The following is a 25,677-nucleotide window of genomic DNA, read 5'->3' on the forward strand; positions in this document are numbered from 1 at the left end:
AAACCTTGAGAGGCTGGTGTTAATGAGCTCACGGCGAATCATATATCTGGCAAAGTCATTCAAGTCTGATCTCTCACTCTTTGGTGCCAAAGTAACTTGTGGAACCCCTTGGGTGTGAAAGTTCTCTGGTGATGTAGGGTGAGGTTTACCAGGGTAAAATGATGTTGCATGAGCGTTTAACTGTGGTGTAGTCTCTAAGGCTTGTGCTGGCTGTGGCTTGAGCTGCGACTTGTCACTGGAAATCACCTTGTTGTTGGCAAGAGTTGATGTGGTTTGCTGCATAGATGTACTTGTGTTGTAGATTTGAAGAGGCTTAGGCATATGGAGCTGAGAGGTCTCTGTGTTGAGAGTCAGAACAGTGTTGTTAGTAGGAGGTACAGGAGATGACTCTGTATCTTCGCAAATGTTATGCTTTAATACGTATTCACTGGTGCGTTCAACTGGATCTTCCAGTTCTGCTGGGATAAGGCAGTCTGAATTAGTACTTTGTCCCATTGCTTGTTCAAGGACTTTCAGCCTTGCTAGGGAAGCTGCTTCCTCCCCTTCCATCTGCAGAATCTTTATTTGGGAATCTGCCTCTGCTTGTTGAGAAGCCATTTGTGCTTGGAGAGCTTTGCTTTTAGCTTCCATCTCTGCTTGCTGAGCTATCATCTCTGCTTGTTGAGTTTTGCTTTTAGCTTCCATCTCTGCTTGCTTTCTGGTAAAAGAGCTTTGCGCCTTTTTTGATTCAGCATCAGCGCGGGCCTCTATTAGCTTATCGCTTAACGTCGAACTTCTGGAGTGAGAGGATCTAGAAGAAAGTGCAGTGCGCTTGGTTGAGGTGGATCTGTGAGATCTGGTCTCCTGCAGTTGAGTAATGCGGAGTTCTGCTTTAAACTTAGCATTTTGCACTGCAAGATCCCTTTGTTGGTTTAGTGCATCAATCCTGGTCAGTTCTGCTGAAGAATCCTCTATATTAGAGTCCTGCAAGAAAGCTGAGTATTTTACAGACAGCCGCTGGTAGCGTTCATACGCAGCAGATAGGCGATTTATAGAGTCTCTTAATTCAGCTGGTTGATCATTAAAGTGTGACAAAACTGACATGCATTGTGAAGTTCGGTCCCAGAGGTCTGACAGATTACTGGAGAACTCATCTCTAGTGGCTTCATAGTTTTCCCTGAGTTTCTGTGTCGGTTTTATTGTACGTTTGGGTTTTACGCTCTTTTCGGGAATGTCTGCAGAATCTCCTCCCTGGACGTCTGCTGGTTCAGGGGAATTATGTATCTGCGTTGGTTCGGCCATAAAGGAGTGTTCAGAGCCTTGTCTAGACATTTTTTACTGTTCTGCAAAAATTGGTACTGTCTCTTTAAGAAGACGAACAGCAGCTTAGACAGGTGGGGTAACACAGTTCAATGCAGAGAAACAGTTTTCAGCATTCACATGAAGTGCAGTAAGCTTGTGCGACCATGTGCTTTGCAAGATGGCGGATGGCACTGGAGCTTGATTGCAGATTAGGCACACACATATACACAGCAGGCTGGAGGGATTCTATGCATCTTCTGACTATTCTGACTCAGATTGTTGTGATAGCGATTTATCCCTTGTGAGACCTCTCTGCCTAGCCTGTATAAGCAGATATAATCACTGTGGGCAACCCTTGTCAGATAGCTGAACTCACCAATACTGTGTTCATCCAGAAGTTGCTTTATTCTGTACATGTGACAACAGGATACAGCAGAATGAATGGTTTCCAGTATTATGCGGTCAAAAGATGATACTTTCCATAGCGTACTATGCAGAATACATGTGTCCCTGTTACATGTGGTCTGTTAGCTGCATCCATGACACAGGAAGTGCTGAACTCAAGAAGAAGGGAGGAGCTTCATATACAAAGGAACTGTGTCATAGATCTCAGGGAGGCAACATGAAAAACAAAGTGTATACCAAATAAGACCACTGGATGGCAGCATTACTAACTATAGAAATGTCCATAGAAAATGGTACAAAAAATAAACTATATGAACTCTCATGTACATTAACATAAATATTAACTGTGTAACAGCATAATATATATATATATATATATATATATATATATATATATATATATATTTATATAGATCTATATAGATCTATATAGATAGATATATAGAGATATAGATATATATATATAATATATATATTAAAAATGCAGCCCAAGGTGACACCGTTCTTACTGGTAATATGTTATTCAGCAGTCTATGTGAGCGGCAAACAAATAGGTAAAATGCGCCCTCATGACACGCATGGATAATGCACAGTATATAAATCCGTGAAGATCTGCCCGGAATCCCTCTTTAAGGTAGTACTGGAGAGAACAGCCCAGTGTAGATGAATAACATCAGGGTGGCTCTACACCCGGAGGTCCTCTTTAAGGATGTGAGTGTAAACCTCTTCTGGATACAGGAATGGTCACCAGGAGGAGCTCTGGGGGATTAAAAGCTCACATCGGCGCCAGTTCCGGTGCCTAGTTCAACTTCCGTGACAAGCGGGCGTATTTCTACTTCCAGGTGACACAAATATACAACCTCTCGACAGGTGGGCCTTGACGCAGAGAGGCTGCATATTTGCGTACCCATATGTAAATAGACCTGTTCCCGAGCGCGCGCTGCGTGCACAGTTACCGGCGCCGAACGGAAAGCTCCCAATCGGGAGACTTGCGATCGGCAGCTTTCCGGTCATGTAACAGCCAATCATGACGGTCACATGACCGCAAACCCCTCCCTGCCTCCCAGCATCAGGAGCCTCTTTAAAGGCCAAGAGGCATGGCGTTAAAGGATAAGTTCAACTTTGGGAACAAGTTATTAGGATGGAACATGTAACATGTTCCACGTAGCTGCTGGCGCCACCTCTCCCCTCCCTCTGACAGTACGGGAAACTTCTCCCTGTACTATCTGTCAAATTTGAAAACAGCGCAGCCATATGGGGGGCTCCGCCCACACGGCAACATCATTAATTCATGGACTTCCGTGAATGAACTGCAAGTCCCGACAGCCTTAGCGGCTGTCGGTTTGTAGTTTTCAATGAACTACCACAACGCTGTGGAATGCCGTGGTAGTTCATTGAAGCTTCCTGTCAGAATATCTGCTTGTTCAGACATCCCGTACAGCGTGGGTGTCAAACTGGTGGCCCTCCAGCTGTTGCCAAACTACAAGTCCCATGAGGCATTGCAAGATTGACAGTTTTGATAGTTACAAACATGACTCCCGAAGGCAGAGGCACGATGGGACTTGTAGTTTCGCAACAGCTGGAGGGCCGCCAGTTTGACACCCCTGCCGTACGGCAAGCAGATATTCGGACAGGTCTGCCGGAGACAAAAATAATGCACATTTTTTTACCTGCAAAAAAATTAGCATTTATTATTTTTGTCTAAAAGGTGAACTTGTCCTTTTAAGGGGTTCAAATAGAATTGTGGGATAACCCAAACTAATCTGGAAACTGTCCTCTCCTCTGCTAACACCCATGATACCTAACCTGCATAAGAAGGATGTATAAATTTCTTATTATCAGCCCGCTCTGGTCCGGTTATAAGATCGCCTTTGTTAGACAGGGGAGAGCGCTCTGACAACAACTAGTAAAGCTTGGACCGGTGACGTCACCCTTAGGCTCCTATGGCCCATCCGTTGTTGGCGCTCTTTCCTCTCCCAGTGCAGCTGCCATTATTATTATTATTATACAGTATTTATATAGCGCCAAAGGGTTTGCTCAGCGTTGTACAATAGCAAGGGGGACAGAACATGAGACAAAACAGAAACAATACAATACACGAGGGGTTCGAGGGCCCTGCTCTTTCGAGCTTACAATCTAGGAGGGAGGGGATGGTGGTACAGGAGGAAATGGCTGTGGGGAATGAAGTGGTGGGAGGCGTGGAGGAGGTCAGCTGTTAGGTGAGGGTGGGGTAGGCTTCCCTGAAGAGGTGGGTCTTCAGGGTGCGCCTGAAGGTGATGAGGGTAGGTGACAGTCTGATGGATTGGGGTAGGGAATTCCAGAGGATGGGGGAAGTCCTGGAGAAGTCCTGCAATCGAGCGTGGGAGGAGGAGATCAGGGAGCTAGAGAGTAGGAGGTCCTGTGAGGAGTGAAGGGCACGGGTAGGGTAGTATTTGGGTTTCAGTCGGTTATGTAGTTTGGGGCGGCGTTGTGAATGGCTTTGTAAGTCAGGGTTAGCAGTTTGAATTTGATGCGCTGGGCAATCGGGAGCCAATGAAGGGATTGGCCAGAGGGGGGTGGCGGATGTGGAGCGGTTGGTGGATGAGTCTGACACAGGGGACCCAGATCATGTGATGGGACCAGAAGGGCCTAAAAAAGTACTGTATATACATCTTTCTCTCACAGGTTACTTGGCATAGGTGTTAGAAGAGGATAGTTTTAAGATTAGCTGGGGATATCCCAAACGTCTAATCCTCATGAAAAGGGTTATGCCGCTACCTACAGGTTCAGTAAACGTAAGGATTAATGACGCTGCTCTGTGCCTTCTGATGTACTCCTAGAAATGGATTTTACAGGTAAGACAGACATCTCATTTTGGTGCTACCTGTGTCTTCATTGCAGAGATTTCACCTCATTTCCTGTCCTTGACAATGCAACAGGAAGTGAGGGGAAATTTCCTTTAGTGATGAGACATCTAGCAGTAAAAACCTGACAGAGGTTGTACCTCTTCCATACCCTTTCCAAAAATAAAGAAACAAAAAAACAGCTTTTGATGTAGTCGAGCTTTGAATGCGTTCTTTGGTGTAAACAAAGAAAACGCTTGAGGGGAGAATTACTAAAACTGGAGCACTCGGAATCTGGTGCAGCTGTGCATGGGAGCCAATCAGCTTCTAACTTCAGCTTGTTCAATGAAGCTTTGACAATAAAACCTGGAAGCTGATTGGTTTCTACATAGAGCTGCACCAGATTTTGCACCCTCCGGTTTTAGTAAATCAACCCCTAAGGCTGGCCATACATTATACAATTATCTGGAGATTTTTGGTTTAGATTTACCAAAAACCATATAATAGGAGGACAAACCTAAACAACACTTTCAGTTGTATCCAATTAGGCAGGCCCTTGTACTACACAGTTGAAGGTAAATCTAAAGGAAATTGGTCAGAAAATTGGAAGATAATTGTATAATGTATGGCCAGCCTAAGTTTCTGTTCATGAAAACCCGACAATCACTCTTACTATATGGACAAAAATATGTGCACCCCTCCAAATAATTGAGTTCAGGTGTTTCCAGTGAAGGGTTCTGTTAATACTGTCGTTAATACCGAGTTTCTTGTCTTCGCCCCCCAGCCCGGACACCACCCCCCATTGACTTCTCCATCACATCCAACAACGCCGCCATCAAACCCGCCCCACAGGCCAGAGTACTTGGTGTCATTCTGGACTCCAACCTATCCTTGCAGCCCCAAGTCCAATCTTTACCAAACTCATGCAGACTCCACCTCCGCAACATCGCCAAAATCCACACGTTCCTAACCCCAGAAACCACTAAACAGCTCATCCACTCCCTCATCATATCACGACTCGACTACTGCAACTCCCTTCTCACCGGCCTGCCTCACCACAGACTATCCCCGCTTCAGTCCATCCTAAATACGGCAGCCAGACTCATTCACCTTTCCAACCGCTCCATCTCCGCCACCCCCCTCTGCCAATCCCTCCACTGGCTTCCGATTGCGCAATGGATCAAATTCACAATCCTAACACTGACGTACAAAGCCGTCCACCATACTGCCCCGAACTACATCACCGACCTAATATCCAAGTACCGCCCAACACGCACACTCCGCTCCTCACAAGACCTCCTTCTCTCTAGTTCCCTGGTCTCCTCCTCCCATGCCCGCCTCCAGGACTTCTCCAGGGTGTCACCCATCCTCTGGAACTCCCTGCCCCAACCCATCAGATTATCACCTACTCTTCTCTCCTTTAGGCGTACCCTGAAAACCCATCTCTTCAGGGAAGCCTACCCCACCCCCTGCTAATTTGCCGACCTCCTCCACTCTGCCTACCACCCCATCCCCCACAGCTATCTCCTCCTGTACCACCATCCCCTCCCTCCTAGATAGTAAGCTCGAAAGTGCAGGGCCCTCGATCCCCTCATGTTTTGCATTGTATTGGTATTGTTCTGTCACATGTTCTGTCCCCCTTTGTAATGTACAGCGCTGAGCGAACTATTGGCGCTTTATAAATACTGTATAATAATAAATAAAAATACTGCAGCTTACCAATACATTTTGAACAATTGTTTGCTTCCCATGACTGTGTCCGTCTGTACAAGGCCAGCTCCATAAAGACACGGTTTGACCAGTTTGGTGTGGAGGAACCCGAGTGTCCTGACCTCAACCCTACTGAACACCTTTGGGATGAATTGGAATGCCATCAGTACTTGACCTCAGAAATGCTCTTTTGGCTAAATAGACACAAATCCCACAGCTATTCACAAAAAGGCTGTGGAAAACGTCAGAGGGGAGCCAAATCCATGTTACTGGCCATGGTTTTGGATTCGGATGTCCAAGAATATCCTATAGGTGTAATGGTCAGGTGTCTACAAGGTTTTTGCAGCATAGTGTATTGTTTTGTGACATTAAGTGAATCTGTTTCAAAGAACACACCATTTATTGTTTCCAACAGAGCTAAACTGGGCAATGGTTTGTTGTCTGGAGAGTATTCAAAGCCAGCAGTGGATCGGGAGGGCGATGGTGGACAGGAGCAGAAGGTAGGTTTATAGCAGATGCATATCATGAGTTGTATAACATTCTGTAGTATGGGAACTGGCCAGCCACTGTCAAGTACGGTTTCTGGTGCCGTGGTGTCTTCCTCAGCATGCACAGTTACAGCAGAACTAAGACTGCAAGCCTAGAATTGCATTCACAGTGCTCAGACGCTCAGCCTCACCAGTTTGGTCAGCAAACCAAGCTATCACAGATCTTATGGCTTACACATACCCATACCTACACAAAGGTTACATATGGGAAACCGTGTACTATATGAGAAATACACAATATGTTTGTAAAAGTAGATCCGTGTTTCCCACTTGCCTTAACTCTTCTGGCTCAGGGCCCATGCCTTAGCCTCCCTCATGCAGTCCACTAGCTCTCTTTTTGGGGTCCAAGCCTTAGCCTCTCATGCAGTCCACTAGCTCTCTTTTTGGGGTCCAAGCCTTAGCCTCTCATGAAGTCCACTAGCTCTCTGGGGTCCAAGCCTTAACCTCCCTCATGAAGTCCACTAGCTCTCTCTATGGGGTCAACACCTTAGCCTCTCTCATGAAGTCCACTAGCTCTCTGGGGTCCAAGCCTTAGCCTCCCTCATGAAGTCCACTAGCTCTCTCTATGGGGTCAACACCTTAGCCTCTCTCATGAAGTCCACTAGCTCTCTCTATGGGGTCCACGCCTTAGCCTCTCTCATGAAGTCCACTCGCTCTCTCTATGGGGTCCACGCCTTAGCCTCCCTTGTGAAGTCCACTAGCTCTCTCCCTGGGGTACGTGCCTTAGCCTCCCTTATGCAGACCATTATCTCTCTCTGGGACCTGTGCCTTAGCCTCCCTCGTGCAGTCCACTAGCTCTCTCTCTTTCTCAGGTCTCTGCCGCTCTCTGTACCACTGGTATGTGTGCCCTGGTGTGCCTTTGGTATATGTATATCCTAGTCTGTCTCTTTCTGCACCGCCTACATTAACGTGTTTTTCTGCAGGGCATACAGGACGGAATTGCACCACGGATGTTCAAGTCACTTATCGGCAAGGGACACCCTGAATTTTCAACCAACCGTCAGCAGGATGCCCAGGAGTATTTTCTGCACTTTATCAACATGGTAGAGGTGAGCTGCGATATGGTCATTGTAACGGAACTGGACCCCGACTGCACTTGGGTATTTCCGTTAGACTCCCGCTTCCCTGTCCAACACCGTCCACGGACCCCACCGCTGGCCATACGAGACTAGACGAGACCAGTCTTGAAAAAAAAAGGAAATAGACTGCTTTGTTTTAACACAGAGACAAGATATATACGCAGGGTGGGGCAATACACACCCAGTAACAAGAAACACATCAGCAGGCAGTCCCATCAGGGGGAAGGGCTGCCAGAAACACCCCCCCCACCAAGCCAATACACAAACACGTACATCCCATAATAGTTTGCTCCCAAGCAAGACACACAATAGAACAATGGGATACAACCACATGGCATTAAACAATGAACAACCCCCACCTATACATGTCTACACAATATCAGAACATTTCACCCTGCACCCCTAACAGGCACAGGGTGACTTACACATAAGAGGGATATGGGGAGCTGAGACAGGGGTCTTCCCACCTCTCTAAAGTGAGCTGTGTTTCATGGGCCCCCCACCCAAAGTCAATCCCGTCACAGTCATACTTCATTGTCGGTGGTCTTAAAGGGAATGAACCATCTTTTGTGATTTTTAGGAGAGAGAGGTGAGACTGACACACCTCCCTCTGCTTCTCTCGTGCTGGTGCTTGCCCTATGCAAGTGCTGGGAGCTGGAGATAGATGCTTGCTAGCAAATCGGCTCTCTTCTTGCCAGCTGCAGTGTTGGGGGGGCTGTGCGCCAAGGAAGTGCTATTGGTCCCAAAAATAGGTTCCATCAGTTGTGCGTTCACAGCTCATGGAACTCTTAGCAACTTCTAGAAGTACTCTGGTTGAGAATGGCTGGACTATAGAGTTCTTCAACAGCAGACTGAATTAGAACCAGACCGTACTTCCCACATCCCAGCATTCCCTACCAGTCAACCTTTACCACTGAAGGCTGGGGTTTGCTGTTCCTTAGTAGCCACAAGGCTGCTGCTTTTCACCCCAGAAATAAATACCGTATTTTTCGCCGTATAAGACGCACTTTTTCTTCCCCAAAACTGGGGGGGAAATGTCAGTGCGTCTTATAGAGCGAATATGGAGCGGCCAATCCGGTATTTCCACCGCGGCCGTGTCAGAATACCGGGCCGGCCGCTCAGCTCTGCAGCGGGACCTTACCTGTTCCTCTATCCAGCCGCGCGCTGTCTTCCCGGCTTCTGTAGTGTGGGCATGACAGCTGGGTGCCAAGTGCGCATGCGCAAGAAGCGGTGCTTTTTGTGAATGGTAAGGCGGCACCTGGGACACATGACAGATCCCAGAAGCCGCCGGACCAATCACAAAGCGCAAGTGCTTCTCGCTCATGCGCACTGGGCACCCGGCTGTCATGCCGAGCGCCATTACAGAAGCCGGGAAGACAGCGCGCGGCTAGATCAAGGAACAGGTAAGATCAAACAAAAACTCTGCGGAAGTAAGAGCGGGTACCTGTCAAATTCATGTACCCGCTATCCACCTCCCCAAAGGTCAGCAGTCATCTGTGCTGTCCGCAGTCTCTGGTCATCCCTGTGCTGTCCGCAGTCTCTGGTCATCCCTGTGCTGTCCGCAGTCTCTGGTCATCCCTGTGCTGTCCGCAGTCTCTGGTCATCCCTGTGCTGTCCGCAGTCTCTGGTCATCCCTGTGCTGTCCGCAGTCTCTGGTCATCCCTGTGCTGTCCGCAGTCTCTGGTCATCCCTGTGCTGTCCGCAGTCTCTGGTCATCCCTGTGCTGTCCGCAGTCTCTGGTCATCCCTGTGCTGTCCGCAGTCTCTGGTCATCCCTGTGCTGTCCGCAGTCTCTGGTCATCCCTGTGCTGTCCGCAGTCTCTGGTCATCCCTGTGCTGTCCGCAGTCTCTGGTCATCCCTGTGCTGTCCGCAGTCTCTGGTCATCCCTGTGCTGTCCGCAGTCTCTGGTCATCCCTGTGCTGTCCGCAGTCTCTGGTCATCCCTGTGCTGTCCGCAGTCTCTGGTCATCCCTGTGCTGTCCGCAGTCTCTGGTCATCCCTGTGCTGTCCGCAGTCTCTGGTCATCCCTGTGCTGTCCGCAGTGTCTGGTCATCCCTGTGCTGTCCGCAGTGTCTGGTCATCCCTGTGCTGTCCGCAGTGTCTGGTCATCCCTGTGCTGTCCGCAGTCTCTGGTCATCCCTGTGCTGTCCGCAGTCTCTGGTCATCCCTGTGCTGTCCGCAGTCTCTGGTCATCCCTGTGCTGTCCGCAGTGTCTGGTCATCCCTGTGCTGTCCGCAGTGTCTGGTCATCCCTGTGCTTTCCGCAGTGTCTGGTCATCCCTGTGCTGTCCGCAGTGTCTGGTCATCCCTGTGCTGTCCGCAGTCTCTGGTCATCCCTGTGCTGTCCGCAGTCTCTGGTCATCCCTGTGCTGTCCGCAGTCTCTGGTCATCCCTGTGCTGTCCGCAGTCTCTGGTCATCCCTGTGCTGTCCGCAGTCTCTGGTCATCCCTGTGCTGTCCGCAGTCTCTGGTCATCTCCTGTACTGTGTCTGCAGTCCATAAGTTCAGAATTTTTTTTTCCTGTTTTCTGCCTCTAAAACCTAGGTGCGTCTTATGGTCAGGTGCGTCTTATACGGCGAAAAATACGGTAACCTCCCATGTCTGTCTGACTGATTGAGTCCAAGTTGTCTTTTTCTGCAGAGAAACTGCCGCAGCTCAACTAATCCCAACGAAGTATTCCGTTTTCTGGTGGAGGAAAAGATTAAGTGTTTGGCATCTCAGAAAGTCAAATACACACAAAGGGTGGAGTATATCCTGCAGCTTCCGGTACCCATGGAGGCCGCATTAAATAAAGGTATGTGAAGGGATTCTGTGGTTTGAAAGTCATTGTTGGTATATGGAAACTGTAATGCTTTGGTGGCAGGTTTTATAATCCTTTTTTTTTTTTATTCTCTACGTTTATGTAAGATGTTTATGAACATTTGTAATTTGTTCCCTTTTGATCTGTTACATATACCATTGAAAGTATCTCTTACATTTGCAAAAGAAAATTATTTTCTCTTGTCAGAAATTCTGAGCTGTCCTATGCCCCTTGCACACTTCCCGTGCTATTTCAAAGAAACTATTTAGCCTCTCCTATTCATATCTTAAGACTACATATCAGTTCCTGTCTGTGCTGTGCCTAAAGAGACAGTGGGAGTGGTTGAGTTTTAGCAAAAGGCATTGGGCAGGGCTGACGCTTTTCAGTCCATAAAATGCTGTGTACTGTCAGACCACAACAGAATATTAAAGTGTTACTAAACCCACAATTGTAAAATCAGTCTATGTAGGCAGTAAAGCATGCAGAGGGCCAATCAGCACTGTCCAGACAGAGGTCAGGGGTCCTGCAGACTCCTAGAGCAGAATGAAAACTGCTCCTACAAACTTTAACATGTGCTCGGCTGGACACTAATAGAAGTCACAAGAATGATATATACCACTGATGGGAAAAGGTATTTAGCAGTTTATATTTACTAAAATAATCGCATTTCAATGTTGTGTGTACTGTGGGAGACCAGCTTTAGTGAATGCAGGGTCCGGGGAGACCAGCTTTAGTGAATGCAGGGTCCAGGGAGAGCGGATATAGTGAATGCAGGGTCCGGGGAGAGCATATATAGTGAATGCGGGGTCCGGGGAGACCAGATATAGTGAATGCAGGGTTCGGGGAGAGCAGATATAGTGAATGCAGGGTCCGGGGAGACCAGATATAGTGAATGCAGGGTCCGGGGAGACCGGATATAGTGAATGCGGGGTCCGCGGAGAGCGGATATAGTGAATGCGGGGTTCGGGGAGACCGGATATAGTGAATTCGGGGTCCGGGGAGACCAGATATAGTGAATTTGGGGTCCGGGAAGACCAGATCTAGTGAATGCAGGGTCTGGGGAGACAGGATAGAGTGAATGCGGGGTCCGGGGAGACCGGATAGAGTGAATGCGGGGTCCGGGGAGACCGGATATAGTGAATTCGGGGTCCGGGGAGACCGGATATAGTGAATTTGGGGTCCGGGGAGACCAGATATAGTCAATGCGGGGTCTGGGGAGACGGGATAGAGTGAATGCGGGGTCCGGGGAGACCGGATAGAGTGAATGCGGGGTCCGGGGAGACCGGATAGAGTGAATGCGGGGTCCGGGGAGAGCAGATCTAGTGAATGCGGGGTCCGGGGAGAGCGGATCTAGTGAATGCGGGGTCCGGGGAGAGCGGATCTAGTGAATGCGGGGTCCGGGGAGAGCAGATATAGTGAATGCGGGGTCCGGGGAGACCGGATATAGTGAATGCGGGGTCCGGGGAGACCGGATATAGTGAATGCGGGGTCCGGGGAGAGCGGATATAGTGAATGCGGGGTCCGGGGAGAGCGGATATAGTGAATGCGGGGTCCGGGGAGAGTGGATATAGTGAATGCAGGGTCCGGGGAGAGCGGATATAGTGAATGCGGGGTCCAGGGAGAGCGGATATAGTGAATGCAGGGTCCGGGGAGAGCGGATATAATGAATGCGGGGTCTGGGGAGACCAGATATAGTGAATGCGGGGTCCTGGGTTTAGTAACACTTTGAAAGCTGAGTTCATTTCTGGCAGATCAACAAGTATCTTTCTGTACTTGCAGTGTCTTTAAATGGATAAAACATGGGGAAATGCACATGCATTGCAGAGATGTGCTTCATATGGTTGCACATGGGGTTATCACTTCAGTACACTATGAGGGAGATTTACTAAAACTGGTGCACTCAGAATCTGTGCATGATAGGTAGCCAATCAGCCTCAAGCTTGTTTAATTAAGCTGTGACAGTGAAACCTGGAAGCTGATTGGTTTCAATGAAGAGCTGTCCCAGATTTAGCATGCTTCAGTTTTAGTAAAACACACACACACACCCCCTGCATGGAGTTTGCATGTTTTCCCTGTGCGTGGATGGGTTTCCCTAGAATCTGCGGTTTTGCCACAAATTGGCTCCTGTCAAAAAAAAAAAGAAAAAAGAAAATGAACACTAGTATGATATGCTACTGAGCAAGCCCAAAATGGCTGCGTCACCATCTGCCCCTTCAGCAGGTAAAACACTTTTGAGTTCCTGGAGGGAAGAGCGCTATAGAAATAGAATTACAAACAATATCTTTATAGATCTCTTACAAGGACTTGCTTTACTCTCTTTTTCTGCAACACAGAGGAACTAGCAGCTTATGAGCAGGCCAGGCTGCAGGCAGAGCAGGATCACCGCCCCCCACCAGAGCTTGTACGGGCCCGGATCCCCTTCACGTCCTGCCTCGAGGCTTTTGCGGCCCCAGAACAGTTGGACGAGTTTTGGAGCGCCGCCCTGCAGGCCAAATCAACAGCACTTAAGTAAGAGGACTCAAAAAGTTCTGTATTATTTGCCAATAAAGTTATCTGTTTTTTTTTTTTTTTCATAATTGTAATTTTATGTGTCTCCTTACAGGACATCACGATTTGCCTCATTCCCAGATTATCTTGTTATTCAGATAAAGAAATTCACATTCGGTCTTGACTGGGTACCTAAGAAGTTGGGTAAGGATGATGATGGTGGGGTGAATGTCAAGCCACATTATTAAAGGCATCTTGATGCTGTGGATCAGTGACAGACAAGCAACTAGCATTTGCAGAATGAGAGGTCAACAGTGTCAGCTTCCTTGTTTTCTCAGGTTGCCTTTAACCCCTCGCCTACCAGGCACTTATACCCCCTTATTTACCGGGCCAATTTTCAGCTTTCAGCGCTGCCGCACTTTGATTGACAATTGCGCGGTCATGCAACATTGTACCCATATGAAATTTGATCATTTTTTTCTCACAAATAGAGCTTTCTTTTGGTGGTATTTAATCGCCACTGGGCGCTTTACTTTTTGCGCTATAAATAAAAAAAAGTGCAAAAAATTTGAAAAAAAAAAGTTTCTTTGTTTCTATTATAAAATTTTTCAAACAGGTATTTTTTCTCCTTCACTGATGTGCGTTGATGAGGCAGCACAGATGGGCACTGATAGGCGGCACTGATAGGCAGCACTAAAGGGCACTGATAGGCAGTACTAATGAGGTGTCACGGATAGGCGGCACTAATATGCAGCACTGATAGGCGGCACTGATAGGTGACACTGATGATGGGTACTGATAGACGGCACTGACTGGCATCACTGCTGGGCACTGACTGGCGGCACTGACTGGCACAACCCCTGGGCACTGCTGGGTGGCACTGGTGGGCAGCACTGCTGGGTGGGCACAGGTGGGTGGCACTGGTGGGCACAGGTGGGTGGCCACAGGTGGGTGGCACTGCTGGGCACAGGTAGGTGGCACTTCTGGGCACAGGTGTGTGACACTGCAGAGTGGCACAGGTGGGTGCACTGCTGGGCACAGGTGGGTGCACTGCTGGGCACAGGTGGGCGGAGCTAGTGGGCGCACTGCTGGGCACAGGTGGGCGGAACTTGCGGGTGGAGAGCGCGTTCTGGGAGGACGTCATATGACGTCCACTCAGAACTGGCCGGCCGCAGTGAAGCCGTCATTCGGCTATCTGTGGTCGGCAGGTAGTTAAAGGCATAGGGGGAGATTTAAACAGAGTAAAGAAGTGAGCGCTAATCAGTTCAGCAGCTGTACACTCAAGGCAACCAGTAAAACCTCAATAAATAATAACAAAGAAATAGTGCAGCGCTTAAATCAATAGTCCTCAGTTATTCCCGATCAGTGGATGTTCCTCAATACGGAATGGAAGACATGCCCACTCACCAGAACCGCACTTGATACAGTGCAGTGTATGATTGTTATTCCCTGGTGTCACTGGAAGTGTACATCTAGTTCAGCACTTGGAAGAGTATCCCTCTTTAGATCAGACAGGTCCAGGATCACAGCAATTAAGGCTCCGACACAGAGTTCCCCTTAAGGGATGTGTGGGTGTTGCTTTTGCAGCAAATAGAAACCTCCCACTCTGGATGGAATCGGAGAAACACAGCTTCTGAAAAAAAGGGTACAGTTCTTAGATGTGGTGGCTGCTTTAGATTTACTTTTTTTCCAGGCTACGTATATATTGTCTGCACACTCCAGAACACTGATCACAGCCCAGCACACTGCATGGAGGGAGGATCCATGTCACCTGAAACTCTGTCCTGCCCTCTTGGCAGCCTTAATTGCTGTGATCCTGGACCTGTCTGATCTAAAGAGGGATACTCTTCCAAGTGCTGAACTAGATGTACACTTCCAGTGACACCAGGGAATAACAATCATACACTGCACTGTATCAAGTGCGGTTCTGGTGAGTGGGCATTTCTTACATTCCGTATTGAGGAACATCCACTGATCGGGAATAACTGAGGACTATTGATTTAAGCGCTGCACTATTTCTTTGTTATAGGGGGAGATTTACTAAAGCTGGAGCACTCGAAATCTGGTGCAGCTGTGCATGGTAGCCAATCAGCTTTTTACTTCAGCTTGTTCAATTAAAGTGGTTCTAAAGGCTCAAGTTTTTTACCTTCATGCATTCTAAAAACCTTCTCTGTGCAGCATCCCGCCAAGCCCCCCCTAATACTCACGTGAGCCCCTTCTCAAACCAGCTATGTGCACTGGAGTCTCGGCTATCTCAGGACTCCCTCTCATTGGCTGAGACAAGAGCAGGAGCCGCTGCCTCCCACTTCTGTCAATCACAGCCAGTGAGCCAATGAGAAAAGAGGGGGGGGGGCAAGCCGCAGCTCTGTGTCTGAATGGACACACTGAGCAATGGGTGCCCCCGTAGCAAGCTGCTTGCTGTGGGGGCACCTGACAGGAGGGAGGGCCGAGGAGCGCCCACGGGGACCCAAGAAGAGGAGGATCTGGGCTGTTCTGTGCAAAACCACTACACAGAGCAGGTAACTATAGACATGTTTTGTTATTTATTTTTTTTTCTTTTAACCGCCTCCCGTCCGCCATATAAGGAAATGACGGGTGCAAGGCGGTTCTCTCGTTCCAGGAGGATGTCATATGATGTCCTCCCATTCTAACCGCGCATGCGCGGCTCCGGGAGCACGCGGCACGGCGATCGGTGGTGCGCTTTGTCCCAGACACAGCGGATCACCGATCAACGGAAAGAGCCAAAAATGTCGGCTCGGTCATGTGATCAGCTGTGTCCAATCACAGCTGATCACATGTAAATACTGACATGCTGGTTGTCAGCATTTCTCTCCTCACGAGCTGTCACGCTGACAGAGGAGAGGAGAGCCGGTAATCGTCATTCCTCAGAGAGGACATGTGCACTGATCATCAGGGCACTGATCATCAGGGCACTGATAATCAGTGTGCCCTGATGATCTGTGTAGCCCCAGCAGTGCCACCTGTCAGTGTCCATCACTGCCACCTGCCAGTGCTCATCAGTGCCACATATCGGTGCCCATCTGAGCTGCCTTTCAGTGTTACCTAACAGTGCCAGTCAGTGCTGCCTGACAGTGCCGCCTATCAATGCCATATGAGTGCTGCCTTTCAGTGCCCATCAGTGATGCCCATCAGTGCCACCTATCAGTGTCCATCAGTGCAGCCTATCCGTGCCCATCACTGCAGCCTCATTAGCGCTCATCAGTGAAGGAAAAAAATCAGTTCTTTACAAAATTTTATAACAAAAACTAAGAAAAAACATTTTTTTTTCCCCAAGATTTTCAGTGGTTTTTGATTTGTTTAGCAAAAAATAAAAAACCCAGAGGTGATTAAATACCACCAAAAGAAAGCTCTATCTGTCTCAAAAAAATGATAATTTCATATGGGTACAGTGTTGCATGACCGCGCAATTGTCATTCAAAGTGTGACAGCGCTGAAAGCTGAAAATTGTCCTGGGCAGGAAGGGGGTAGAAGTGTCCAGTAGGCAGGAAGGGGGTAGAAGTGTCCGGGGGGCAGGAAGGGGGTAGAAGTGTCCGGTGGGCAGGAAGGGGGTAGAAGTGTCCTGTAGGCAGGAAGGGGGTAGAAGTGTCCAGTAGGCAGGAAGGGGGTAGAAGTGTCCGGTGGGCAGGAAGGGGGTAGAAGTGTCCTGTAGGCAGGAAGGGGGTATAAGTGCCCGGTAGGCAGGAAGGGGGTAGAAGTGTCCTGTAGGCGGGAAGGGGGTAGAAGTGTCCGGTAGGCAGGAAGGGGGTAGAAGTGTCCGGTAGGCAGGAAGGGGGTAGAAGTGTTCTGTAGGCAGGAAGGGGGTAGAAGTGTCCGGTAGGCAGGAAGGGGGTAGAAGTGTCCGGTAGGCAGGAAGGGGGTAGAAGTGCCCGGTAGGCAGGAAGGGGGTAGAAGTGTCCTGTAGGCAGGAAGGGGGTAGAAGTGCCCTGTAGGCAGGAAGGGGGTAGAAGTGCCCTGTAGGCAGGAAGGGGGTAGAAGTGTCCGGTGGGCAGGAAGGGGGTAGAAGTGTCCTGTAGGCAGGAAGGGGGTAGAAGTGTCCGGTAGGCAGGAAGGGGGTAGAAGTGCCCTGTAGGCAGGAAGGGGGTAGAAGTGTCCGGTGGGCAGGAAGGGGGTAGAAGTGTCCTGTAGGCAGGAAGGGGGTAGAAGTGTCCGGTAGGCGGGAAGGGGGTAGAAGTGCCCGGTAGGCGGGAAGGGGGTAGAAGTGTCCTGTAGGCGGGAAGGGGGTAGAAGTGCCCTGTAGGCGGGAAGGGGGTAGAAGTGCCCTGTAGGCGGGAAGGGGGTAGAAGTGCCCTGTAGGCGGGAAGGGGGTAGAAGTGCCCTGTAGGCGGGAAGGGGGTAGAAGTGCCCTGTAGGCAGGAAGGGGGTAGAAGTGCCCTGTAGGCAGGAAGGGGGTAGAAGTGCCCTGTAGGCAGGAAGGGGGTAGAAGTGCCCTGTAGGCAGGAAGGGGGTAGAAGTGCCCTGTAGGCAGGAAGGGGGTAGAAGTGCCCTGTAGGCAGGAAGGGGGTAGAAGTGTCCTGTAGGCGGGAAGGGGGTAGAAGTGCCCTGTAGGCAGGAAGGGGGTAGAAGTGCCCGGTAGGCGGGAAGGGGGTAGAAGTGTCCTGTAGGCGGGAAGGGGGTAGAAGTGCCCTGTAGGCAGGAAGGGGGTAGAAGTGCCCGGTAGGCAGGAAGGGGGTAGAAGTGCCCTGTAGGCAGGAAGGGGGTAGAAGTGCCCTGTAGGCAGGAAGGGGGTAGAAGTGTCCGGTGGGCAGGAAGGGGGTAGAAGTGTCCTGTAGGCAGGAAGGGGGTAGAAGTGTCCGGTAGGCAGGAAGGGGGTAGAAGTGCCCTGTAGGCAGGAAGGGGGTAGAAGTGTCCGGTGGGCAGGAAGGGGGTAGAAGTGTCCTGTAGGCGGGAAGGGGGTAGAAGTGTCCGGTAGGCGGGAAGGGGGTAGAAGTGCCCGGTAGGCGGGAAGGGGGTAGAAGTGTCCTGTAGGCGGGAAGGGGGTAGAAGTGCCCTGTAGGCGGGAAGGGGGTAGAAGTGCCCTGTAGGCGGGAAGGGGGTAGAAGTGCCCTGTAGGCAGGAAGGGGGTAGAAGTGCCCTGTAGGCAGGAAGGGGGTAGAAGTGCCCTGTAGGCAGGAAGGGGGTAGAAGTGCCCTGTAGGCAGGAAGGGGGTAGAAGTGCCCTGTAGGCAGGAAGGGGGTAGAAGTGCCCTGTAGGCAGGAAGGGGGTAGAAGTGCCCGGTAGGCAGGAAGGGGGTAGAAGTGCCCTGTAGGCAGGAAGGGGGTAGAAGTGTCCTGTAGGCAGGAAGGGGGTAGAAGTGCTCTGTAGGCAGGAAGGGGGTAGAAGTGCCCGGTAGGCAAGGGGTTAAATAAGCCTTTTGAATCACTTTAAGCTTTGACAGTAAAACCTGGAATCTGATTGGTTTCCATGCAGAGCTGCACCAAATTGTGCACTATGCAGTTTTAGTAAATCTCCCCCACAGTCTGCATTTTGCAAAAATGTAATAAATGCATCCACATTGATACAATATTTTTTTTTAAATATTTTTATTAAATGTTTGCATTTAGCCTTCCAAAGCATTGCAACCGTGATCAGCGCATCGCAGGCGCAATGCTCAGGCTCCTGCAGACTCTTCCCCTATGCTCTGGCTGGAGGAAGTGCCCCTGAATTTCATTGGTCAGGGATCAGCCGGTGCACTTTCTGCAAGTCCTATATGCTGCAGTGGCAGATGGGACTAGTAGACAGATAACCTGGCTGTGTGTGGGCAAAGCTGCGATATTTTGAAACCACAACACATTTGTGCAGGGGGAAACAACCCACTATTTAGGCAAGTGAAGGGGTAGTTTAAAGCGGAGTTCCACCCAAAAGGGGAAGCGCTGCTTTAAAGCTTGGTCCCCCGCTCCCCATTAAGGATTGGCACCTCTGGGGAGCGGGTACCCAAAATTGACAGGTACCCGCTCCCACTTCTGCTGCGATCGCCAGCGGATGTTGTCCTCCCCCCTCCCTCCCCGTAGTCTTGTGGGACACGTGACAGGTCCCAGAAGACTACGGGGACATTCAAGAAGCGCAGCGCTTCTAGCACATGCGCAGTGGGCACCCGGCTGTGAAACCGCAAGCTGTCGCAGCCGGGTGCCCACATTGAAGATGCCGGCGCTTGGAATAAAGTTTTTGTAGCTGCTGACTTTTTATTTTTTTACAGACTGAGTGGAACTCTGCTTTAAAGTGTGTGTGTGGGAGGGGGGTTGGGGAATCAAAAATGACCAAAAAAAATGATCGTAAATCGATCTGAGTGAGTTTAGGAAAGGGCAGCTTCTGCTTCCTTGGTCATCTCCCCCGCCCTGTCCTGCTGATTGGAAAGTGAAGGAGCAGTAAGCGCACTGATGGGGTCATCCTTGTGTGCTTAGTGACGGATAGGACTACAGAGCCAATAGTGACAGTCACTGAGTCGGCGGGTAATACTTGTCTGATTCAGTATTTTCTTTTCTTCTCCCTACTCAGATGTTTCTATTGATGTCCCGGAGGAGCTGGACCTGTCCAAGTTTCGCGGTGGGGGTTTGCAAGAGGGTGAGGAGGAGCTTCCAGACGTTGCCCCCCCATTGGTGACCCCAGACGAGCCCAAAGGTAGCCTTGGTTTCTATGGCAACGATGATGACGACTCGTACTGCTCCCCTCACTTCTCCTCTCCGACATGTTAGTGTTTCCGCCTCTTGTGGATCATGTGACTGCTGTCTGAGGGGGCGGGTGACTGCGTGCTGAGTGAGTGACAGAGGTAGCCGTGTATGTAGTTTTCAATCGGTCCCTCGTCCCCAAAAATGTGTTAGGAACATTTTCTGTTCTAGCCAAGTAACTGTTAGCCATTGTGGCGTAGTGGCTTAGACCACAGGACAGAAACTCAAAAGAAATCGTAATAGAGGGTGTCACTGGAGGGGGGACATTGCACCTCGCAAGTGCTTTGTTTGTTTATTTTTATTAGACCAAACAAACAAAAAATGTTTAAAAAGTATACGCAGCTCAGTCCCCATTGTGTACGTCACCAGTGGGATCTGCACTTTAGCATACACACCTTACTACCCATAATCCATGACACCAGTGAGATATGCTCACTAATGTACACATCCCGTGCCCCAGTATCCATGTCACTGGTAAGATTTGCACACTAGCATACACAGCTCTCTCCCCAGTATCCATGTTATCCTTTGTGATCTGAACATTAGCATACACACCTCACTCCCCAGTATCCAGGTCTGTCATTCCAGTACACAGACCTCACTCCCCAGTATCCAGGTCTGTCATTCCAGTACACAGACCTCACTCCCCAGTATCCAGGTCTGTCATTCCAGTACACACACCTCACTCCCCAGTATCCAGGTCTGTCATTCCAGTACACAGACCTCACTCCCCAGTATCCAGGTCTGTCATTCCAGTACACAGACCTCACTCCCCAGTATCCAGGTCTGTCATTCCAGTACACAGACCTCACTCCCCAGTATCCAGGTCTGTCATTCCAGTACACAGACCTCACTCCCCAGTATCCAGGTCTGTCATTCCAGTACACAGACCTCACTCCCTAGTATCCAGGTCTGTCATTTCAGTACACAGACCTCACTCTCCAGTATCCATGTCACAGATGAATTCTGTACTCCAGTACACACACCTCACTCTCCAGTATCCAGGTCTGTCATTCCAGTACACACAGCTCACTCTCCATGTCACAGATGAATTCTGCACTCCAGTGTACACACCTCACTCTCCAGTATCCATGTCACAGGTGAGACCTGTACTCCAGTACACACACCTCACTCCCCAGTCTCCATGTCACAGATGAATTTTGCACTCCAGTACACACACCTCACTCTCCATGTCACAGATGAATTCTGCACTCCAGTACACACACCTCACTCTCCAGTCTCCATGTCGCAGGTGAGACCTGCACTCCAGTGTACACATCTCACTCCCCAGTCTCCATGTCACCAGTGAGATCTGCACACAGCCACCTAGGATTGCTATCTCACCCCCATTATATTTTGTGCTACTTCTGTTTGGGTATGAATGTATTATCATTGTATGTGAGGGTGTTTTTTCTGTACATGACCCATGTGTGTGTGTGTATAGGGGGAGGGGGTCTGCCTGTGGGCTCCCTGCTCCTCTCCTCCTAGAATCTGTAAATCTGACCTGTCCTGCCATCTCTCCCTGAATGCTGGGTCTTCCTTTCCCCTGTTCCTCCACACTTGTTCACTCCATACTGTCCTTTTCATCGCAGCTCCAATGTTGGATGAGTCAGTGGTCACACAGCTGGTAGAGATGGGATTCCCGGCTGAAGCGTGTCGCAAAGCCGTATATTACACGGGCAATAGTGGAGCAGAAGCAGCCATGACGTGGGTGATGTCACATATGGATGACCCAGGTAAAGGATAGTCCAGGGAAAAGATTATGTAACTTGAGGCCCTCTTATAGCACCTTATGCAGTCAGAGTAGAGCTCTGAGATGTCAGGTCTGTCATTCCCGTCACAGCAGCCCTGTGATGTTAGGTCTATCACTCCTATCACTGCAGCTCTGAGATATCCAGTCTATCACAGCAGAGCTCTGAGACATCAGGTCTATCATTCCTACGGGAGTAGAGCTCTGAATTGTCAGGTTGTGTCACTCCTATCATAGCAGAGCTCTAAGTTGTGGGGTTTCACTCCTATCACAACGGAGCTCCGAGATGTTGGGTGTGTAAATTCTATCACTGCAAAGCTTTGAGATATCGGGTCTATCATTCCTTTTACAGCAGAGCTCTGGGATGTCAGGTATTCCACATACATCACCGCAAATCTCTGTGACGTCAGGTCTATCACTCCTATCATAGCAGAGATCTAAGATGTTGGGTCTATCACTCTTACCGCAGCAGACATATGTCAGGTATATCACTCCTATTGCAAAATAGTTCTGTGGTGTCAGATCTATCATTCCTATCTCAGCAGAGCTCTGAGATGTCAGGTCTATCGCTCCTATCACAGCAGAGCTCTGAGATGTCAGGTCTATCGCTCCTATCACAGCAGAGCACTGAGAAGTCAGGTCTATCGCTCCTATCACAGCAGAGCTCTGAGATGTCAGGTCTATCGCTCCTATCACAGCAGAGCTCTGAGATGTCGGGTCTATCGCTCCCATCACAGCAGAGCTCTGAGATGTCAGGTCTATTGCTCCTATCACAGCTGATCTCTGAGATGTCCGGTCTATCACAGCTGAGCTCTGAGATTTCAAGTCTATCACAGCAGAGCTCTGAGATGTCGGGTCTATCGCTCCCATCACAGCAGAGCTCTGAGATGTCGGGTCTATCGCTCCTATCACAGCAGAGCTCTGAGATGTCGGGTCTATCGCTCCTATCACAGCAGGGCTCTGAGATGTCGGGTCTATCGCTCCCATCACAGCAGGGCTCTGAGATGTCGGGTCTATCGCTCCTATCGCAGCAGAGCTCTGAGATGTCGGGTCTATCACTCCTATCGCAGCAGAGCTCTGAGATGTCGGGTCTAGCACAGCTGAGCTCTGAGATTTCAGGTCTATCACAGCAGAGCTCTGAGATGTCAGGTCTATCGCTCCTATCACAGCAGAGCTCTTAGATGTCGGGTCTATCTCTCCTATCGCAGCAGAGCTCTGAGATGTCGGGTCTATCGCTCCTATCACAGCAGAGCTCTGAGATGTCGGGTCTATCACTCCTATCGCAGCAGAGCTCTGAGATGTCGGGTCTAGCGCTCCTATCGCAGCAGAGCTCTGAGATGTCGGGTCTAGCGCTCCTATCGCAGCAGAGCTCTGAGATGTCGGGTCTATCGCTCCTATCGCAGCAGAGCTCTGAGATGTCGGGTCTATCGCTCCTATCGCAGCAGAGCTCTGAGATGTCGGGTCTATCGCTCCTATCACAGCAGAGCTCTGAGATGTCGGGTCTATCGCTCCTATCACAGCAGAGCTCTGAGATGTCGGGTCTATCGCTCCTATCACAGCAGAGCTCTGAGATGTCGGGTCTATCGCTCCTATCACAGCAGAGCTCTGAGATGTCGGGTCTATCGCTCCTATCACAGCAGAGCTCTGAGATGTCGGGTCTATCGCTCCTATCGCAGCAGAGCTCTGAGATGTCGGGTCTAGCGCTCCTATCGCAGCAGAGCTCTGAGATGTCGGGTCTATCGCTCCTATCGCAGCAGAGCTCTGAGATGTCGGGTCTATTGCGCCTATCACAGCAGAGCTCTGAGATGTTCAGGTCTATCGCTCCTATCACAGCAGAGCTCTGAGATGTTCAGGTCTATCGCTCCTATCACAGCAGAGCTCTGAGATGTCGGGTCTATCGCTCCTATCACAGCAGAGCTCTGAGATGTCGGGTCTATCGCTCCTATCACAGCAGAGCTCTGAGATGTCGGGTCTATCGCTCCTATCACAGCAGAGCTCTGAGATGTCGGGTCTATCGCTCCTATCACAGCAGAGCTCTGAGATGTCGGGTCTATCGCTCCTATCACAGCAGAGCTCTGAGATGTCGGGTCTAGCGCTCCTATCGCAGCAGAGCTCTGAGATGTCTGGTCTATCGCTCCTATCACAGCAGAAATGTGATTCTACAAGTTTATTATTTTTAAGAAAAAAATAACAAACATGTCTATACTTACCTGCTGTGTGCAGTGGTTTTGCACAGAGCACCCCGGATCTCCTGGCTCCTCCCTCCTGTCAGGTGTCCCCACAGCAAGCAGTTTGCTATGGGGGCACCTGCTGTTGCAGTGTCCATTCACACACACAGCCGCAGCTCGGCCCTACCCCCTCTCTCTTCTCATTGGCTGTGATTGACATCATTGGGAGCCAATGGCTCCCGCTTCTGTCAGCTAGTGAGAAGAGGGAGTCCCAGGATAGCCAAGACTCCAGTGCACATCGCTGGATCGAGGTGGGGCTGTTGGGAGGATGCTGTACACATAAGGTTTTTTACCTTTATGCATGGACTGCATGATGGTAATAAACCTTGAGCCTTTAGAACCACTTTAAGATGTCAGGTCTGTCACTCCTATCACAGTAGAGTTCTGAGCTGTTAGATCTATTATTCCTATCATGGCAAAGCTCCGAGATCCTCAGTGTGCCATTCTCATCATTTCTATAAGCACAGGCAGGGTGATGTGTGGTGCTAGCTCACATCCCAGGATATCATCTAAATCTGCTTTATTCACCATCTCCCTGCAGACTTTGCTCAGCCGCTGGTTTTATCAGGAGTTAGCGCACCATCTTCAGTCACCACAGGAGGAGACCCTCCTTCAGAGGAGCACATAGCTACCATCATATCCATGGGCTTCTCTCAAGATCAGGCAGTGAGAGCACTTCGATCTACGGTGAGTCTTCCATAGCAGCTATTGTGCTTTTACTATACCTATTGTCTCCTTATCCACCTAAATTCCATTTTAATTTCAGTAACGTCCCTCACTTCTACAGAATACGTTTACAGCCATGTGTGCGCTAATCCACGATCCCTCCATTGTTTTATTTTCCTTCCTTCCTTAACCACCTCCCGCCCACCATATAAGGTAATGACAGGCGCAAGGTGATTCTCTGGTTCTGGGAGGACGTCATATGACGTCCTCCCACTCCAACCGCAAGTGTGCAGCACCGGGGGTGCACGGGGATCGGTGGTGCGATATGTCCCTCCGCTTTAAAGATTAGTCCCCCGCTCCCCAAATTCGGGTGACCGAATTTGACAGGTACCCGCTCCCACTTCCACTGCAATCGCCTAGGCCAGTGGTGGGCAACCTTTTTTTTCAACTGAGCCAAATCTCGCCAAAACCACGATTGAAATTTATTTTGAGAGCCACATTTTTAAAACTGAAAATACATCCCCCATGTAGTAATTCATCCCCCATGTAGTAATTCATCCCCCATAGTAATTCATCTCCCATATAGTAATTCATCCCCCATATAGTAATTCATCCCCCATATAGTAATTCATCCCCCATAGTAATTCATCCCCCATATAGTAATTCATCCCCCATATAGTAATTCATCCCCCATATAGTAATTCATCCCCCATAGTAATTCATCCCCCCTATAGTAATTCATTCCCCATATAGTAATTCATCCCCCATATAGTAATTCATCCCCCATATAGTAATTCATCCCCCCTATAGTAATTCATCCCCCATATAGTAATTCATCCCCCATATAGTAATTCATCCCCCCTATAGTAATTCATTCCCCATATTGTGTCAATTCACTTACCTTTGCTCCGCGCGTTCCTCTCGCCGTGTTCCCGTGCCGTTCCGGTCTTCAGGGCGGACTGTGAGAGGAGAGGAGTTTGTCACGCTGCCCCGCCTACATCCTGACAGCCAATGTTTGCCACGCTCCGCGGGCCGGATTAAAAGGTCCGCCGGGCCGTAGTTTGCCCATTGCTGGGCTAGCTGCAGAGTCCTGACTTTTGGGCCGGCCGCCCGAGAGGAGGGAGGGGAGCGGGCGCCCGGCACACAGAAGAGTCACATTAAAGCATGTAAAGAGCCGCATGTGGCTCGCGAGCCGCGACTTGCCGACCACTGACCTAGGTGATCGGAAATGGAAGTTGTCCT

General features: G+C 49.8%; 1 protein-coding gene across 1 annotated transcript in view; it reads left to right on the forward strand.

The window, feature by feature from the left end:
* The first annotated feature begins 2,783 nt into the window (after positions 1-2,783).
* The window catches only part of LOC149435151 (ubiquitin carboxyl-terminal hydrolase 5-like), a 38,901-nt gene continuing 16,007 nt past the window's right edge, over positions 2,784-25,677 (forward strand). The window contains exons 1-9 of the mRNA XM_089662972.1: positions 2,784-2,836; positions 6,634-6,718; positions 7,690-7,815; positions 10,483-10,636; positions 12,976-13,150; positions 13,245-13,333; positions 19,622-19,813; positions 21,384-21,527; positions 24,311-24,456. Of these exons, the coding sequence (XP_089519098.1) occupies positions 2,784-2,836; positions 6,634-6,718; positions 7,690-7,815; positions 10,483-10,636; positions 12,976-13,150; positions 13,245-13,333; positions 19,622-19,813; positions 21,384-21,527; positions 24,311-24,456 (1,164 nt within the window). The remainder of the gene's footprint in view (positions 2,837-6,633; positions 6,719-7,689; positions 7,816-10,482; positions 10,637-12,975; positions 13,151-13,244; positions 13,334-19,621; positions 19,814-21,383; positions 21,528-24,310; positions 24,457-25,677) is intronic.

This window comes from Staurois parvus, unplaced genomic scaffold (genome assembly GCF_062004578.1).
Source record: "Staurois parvus isolate SC_StPar_1 unplaced genomic scaffold, SC_StPar_1.0 ptg001594l, whole genome shotgun sequence".
NCBI lineage: Eukaryota > Metazoa > Chordata > Amphibia > Anura > Ranidae > Staurois > Staurois parvus.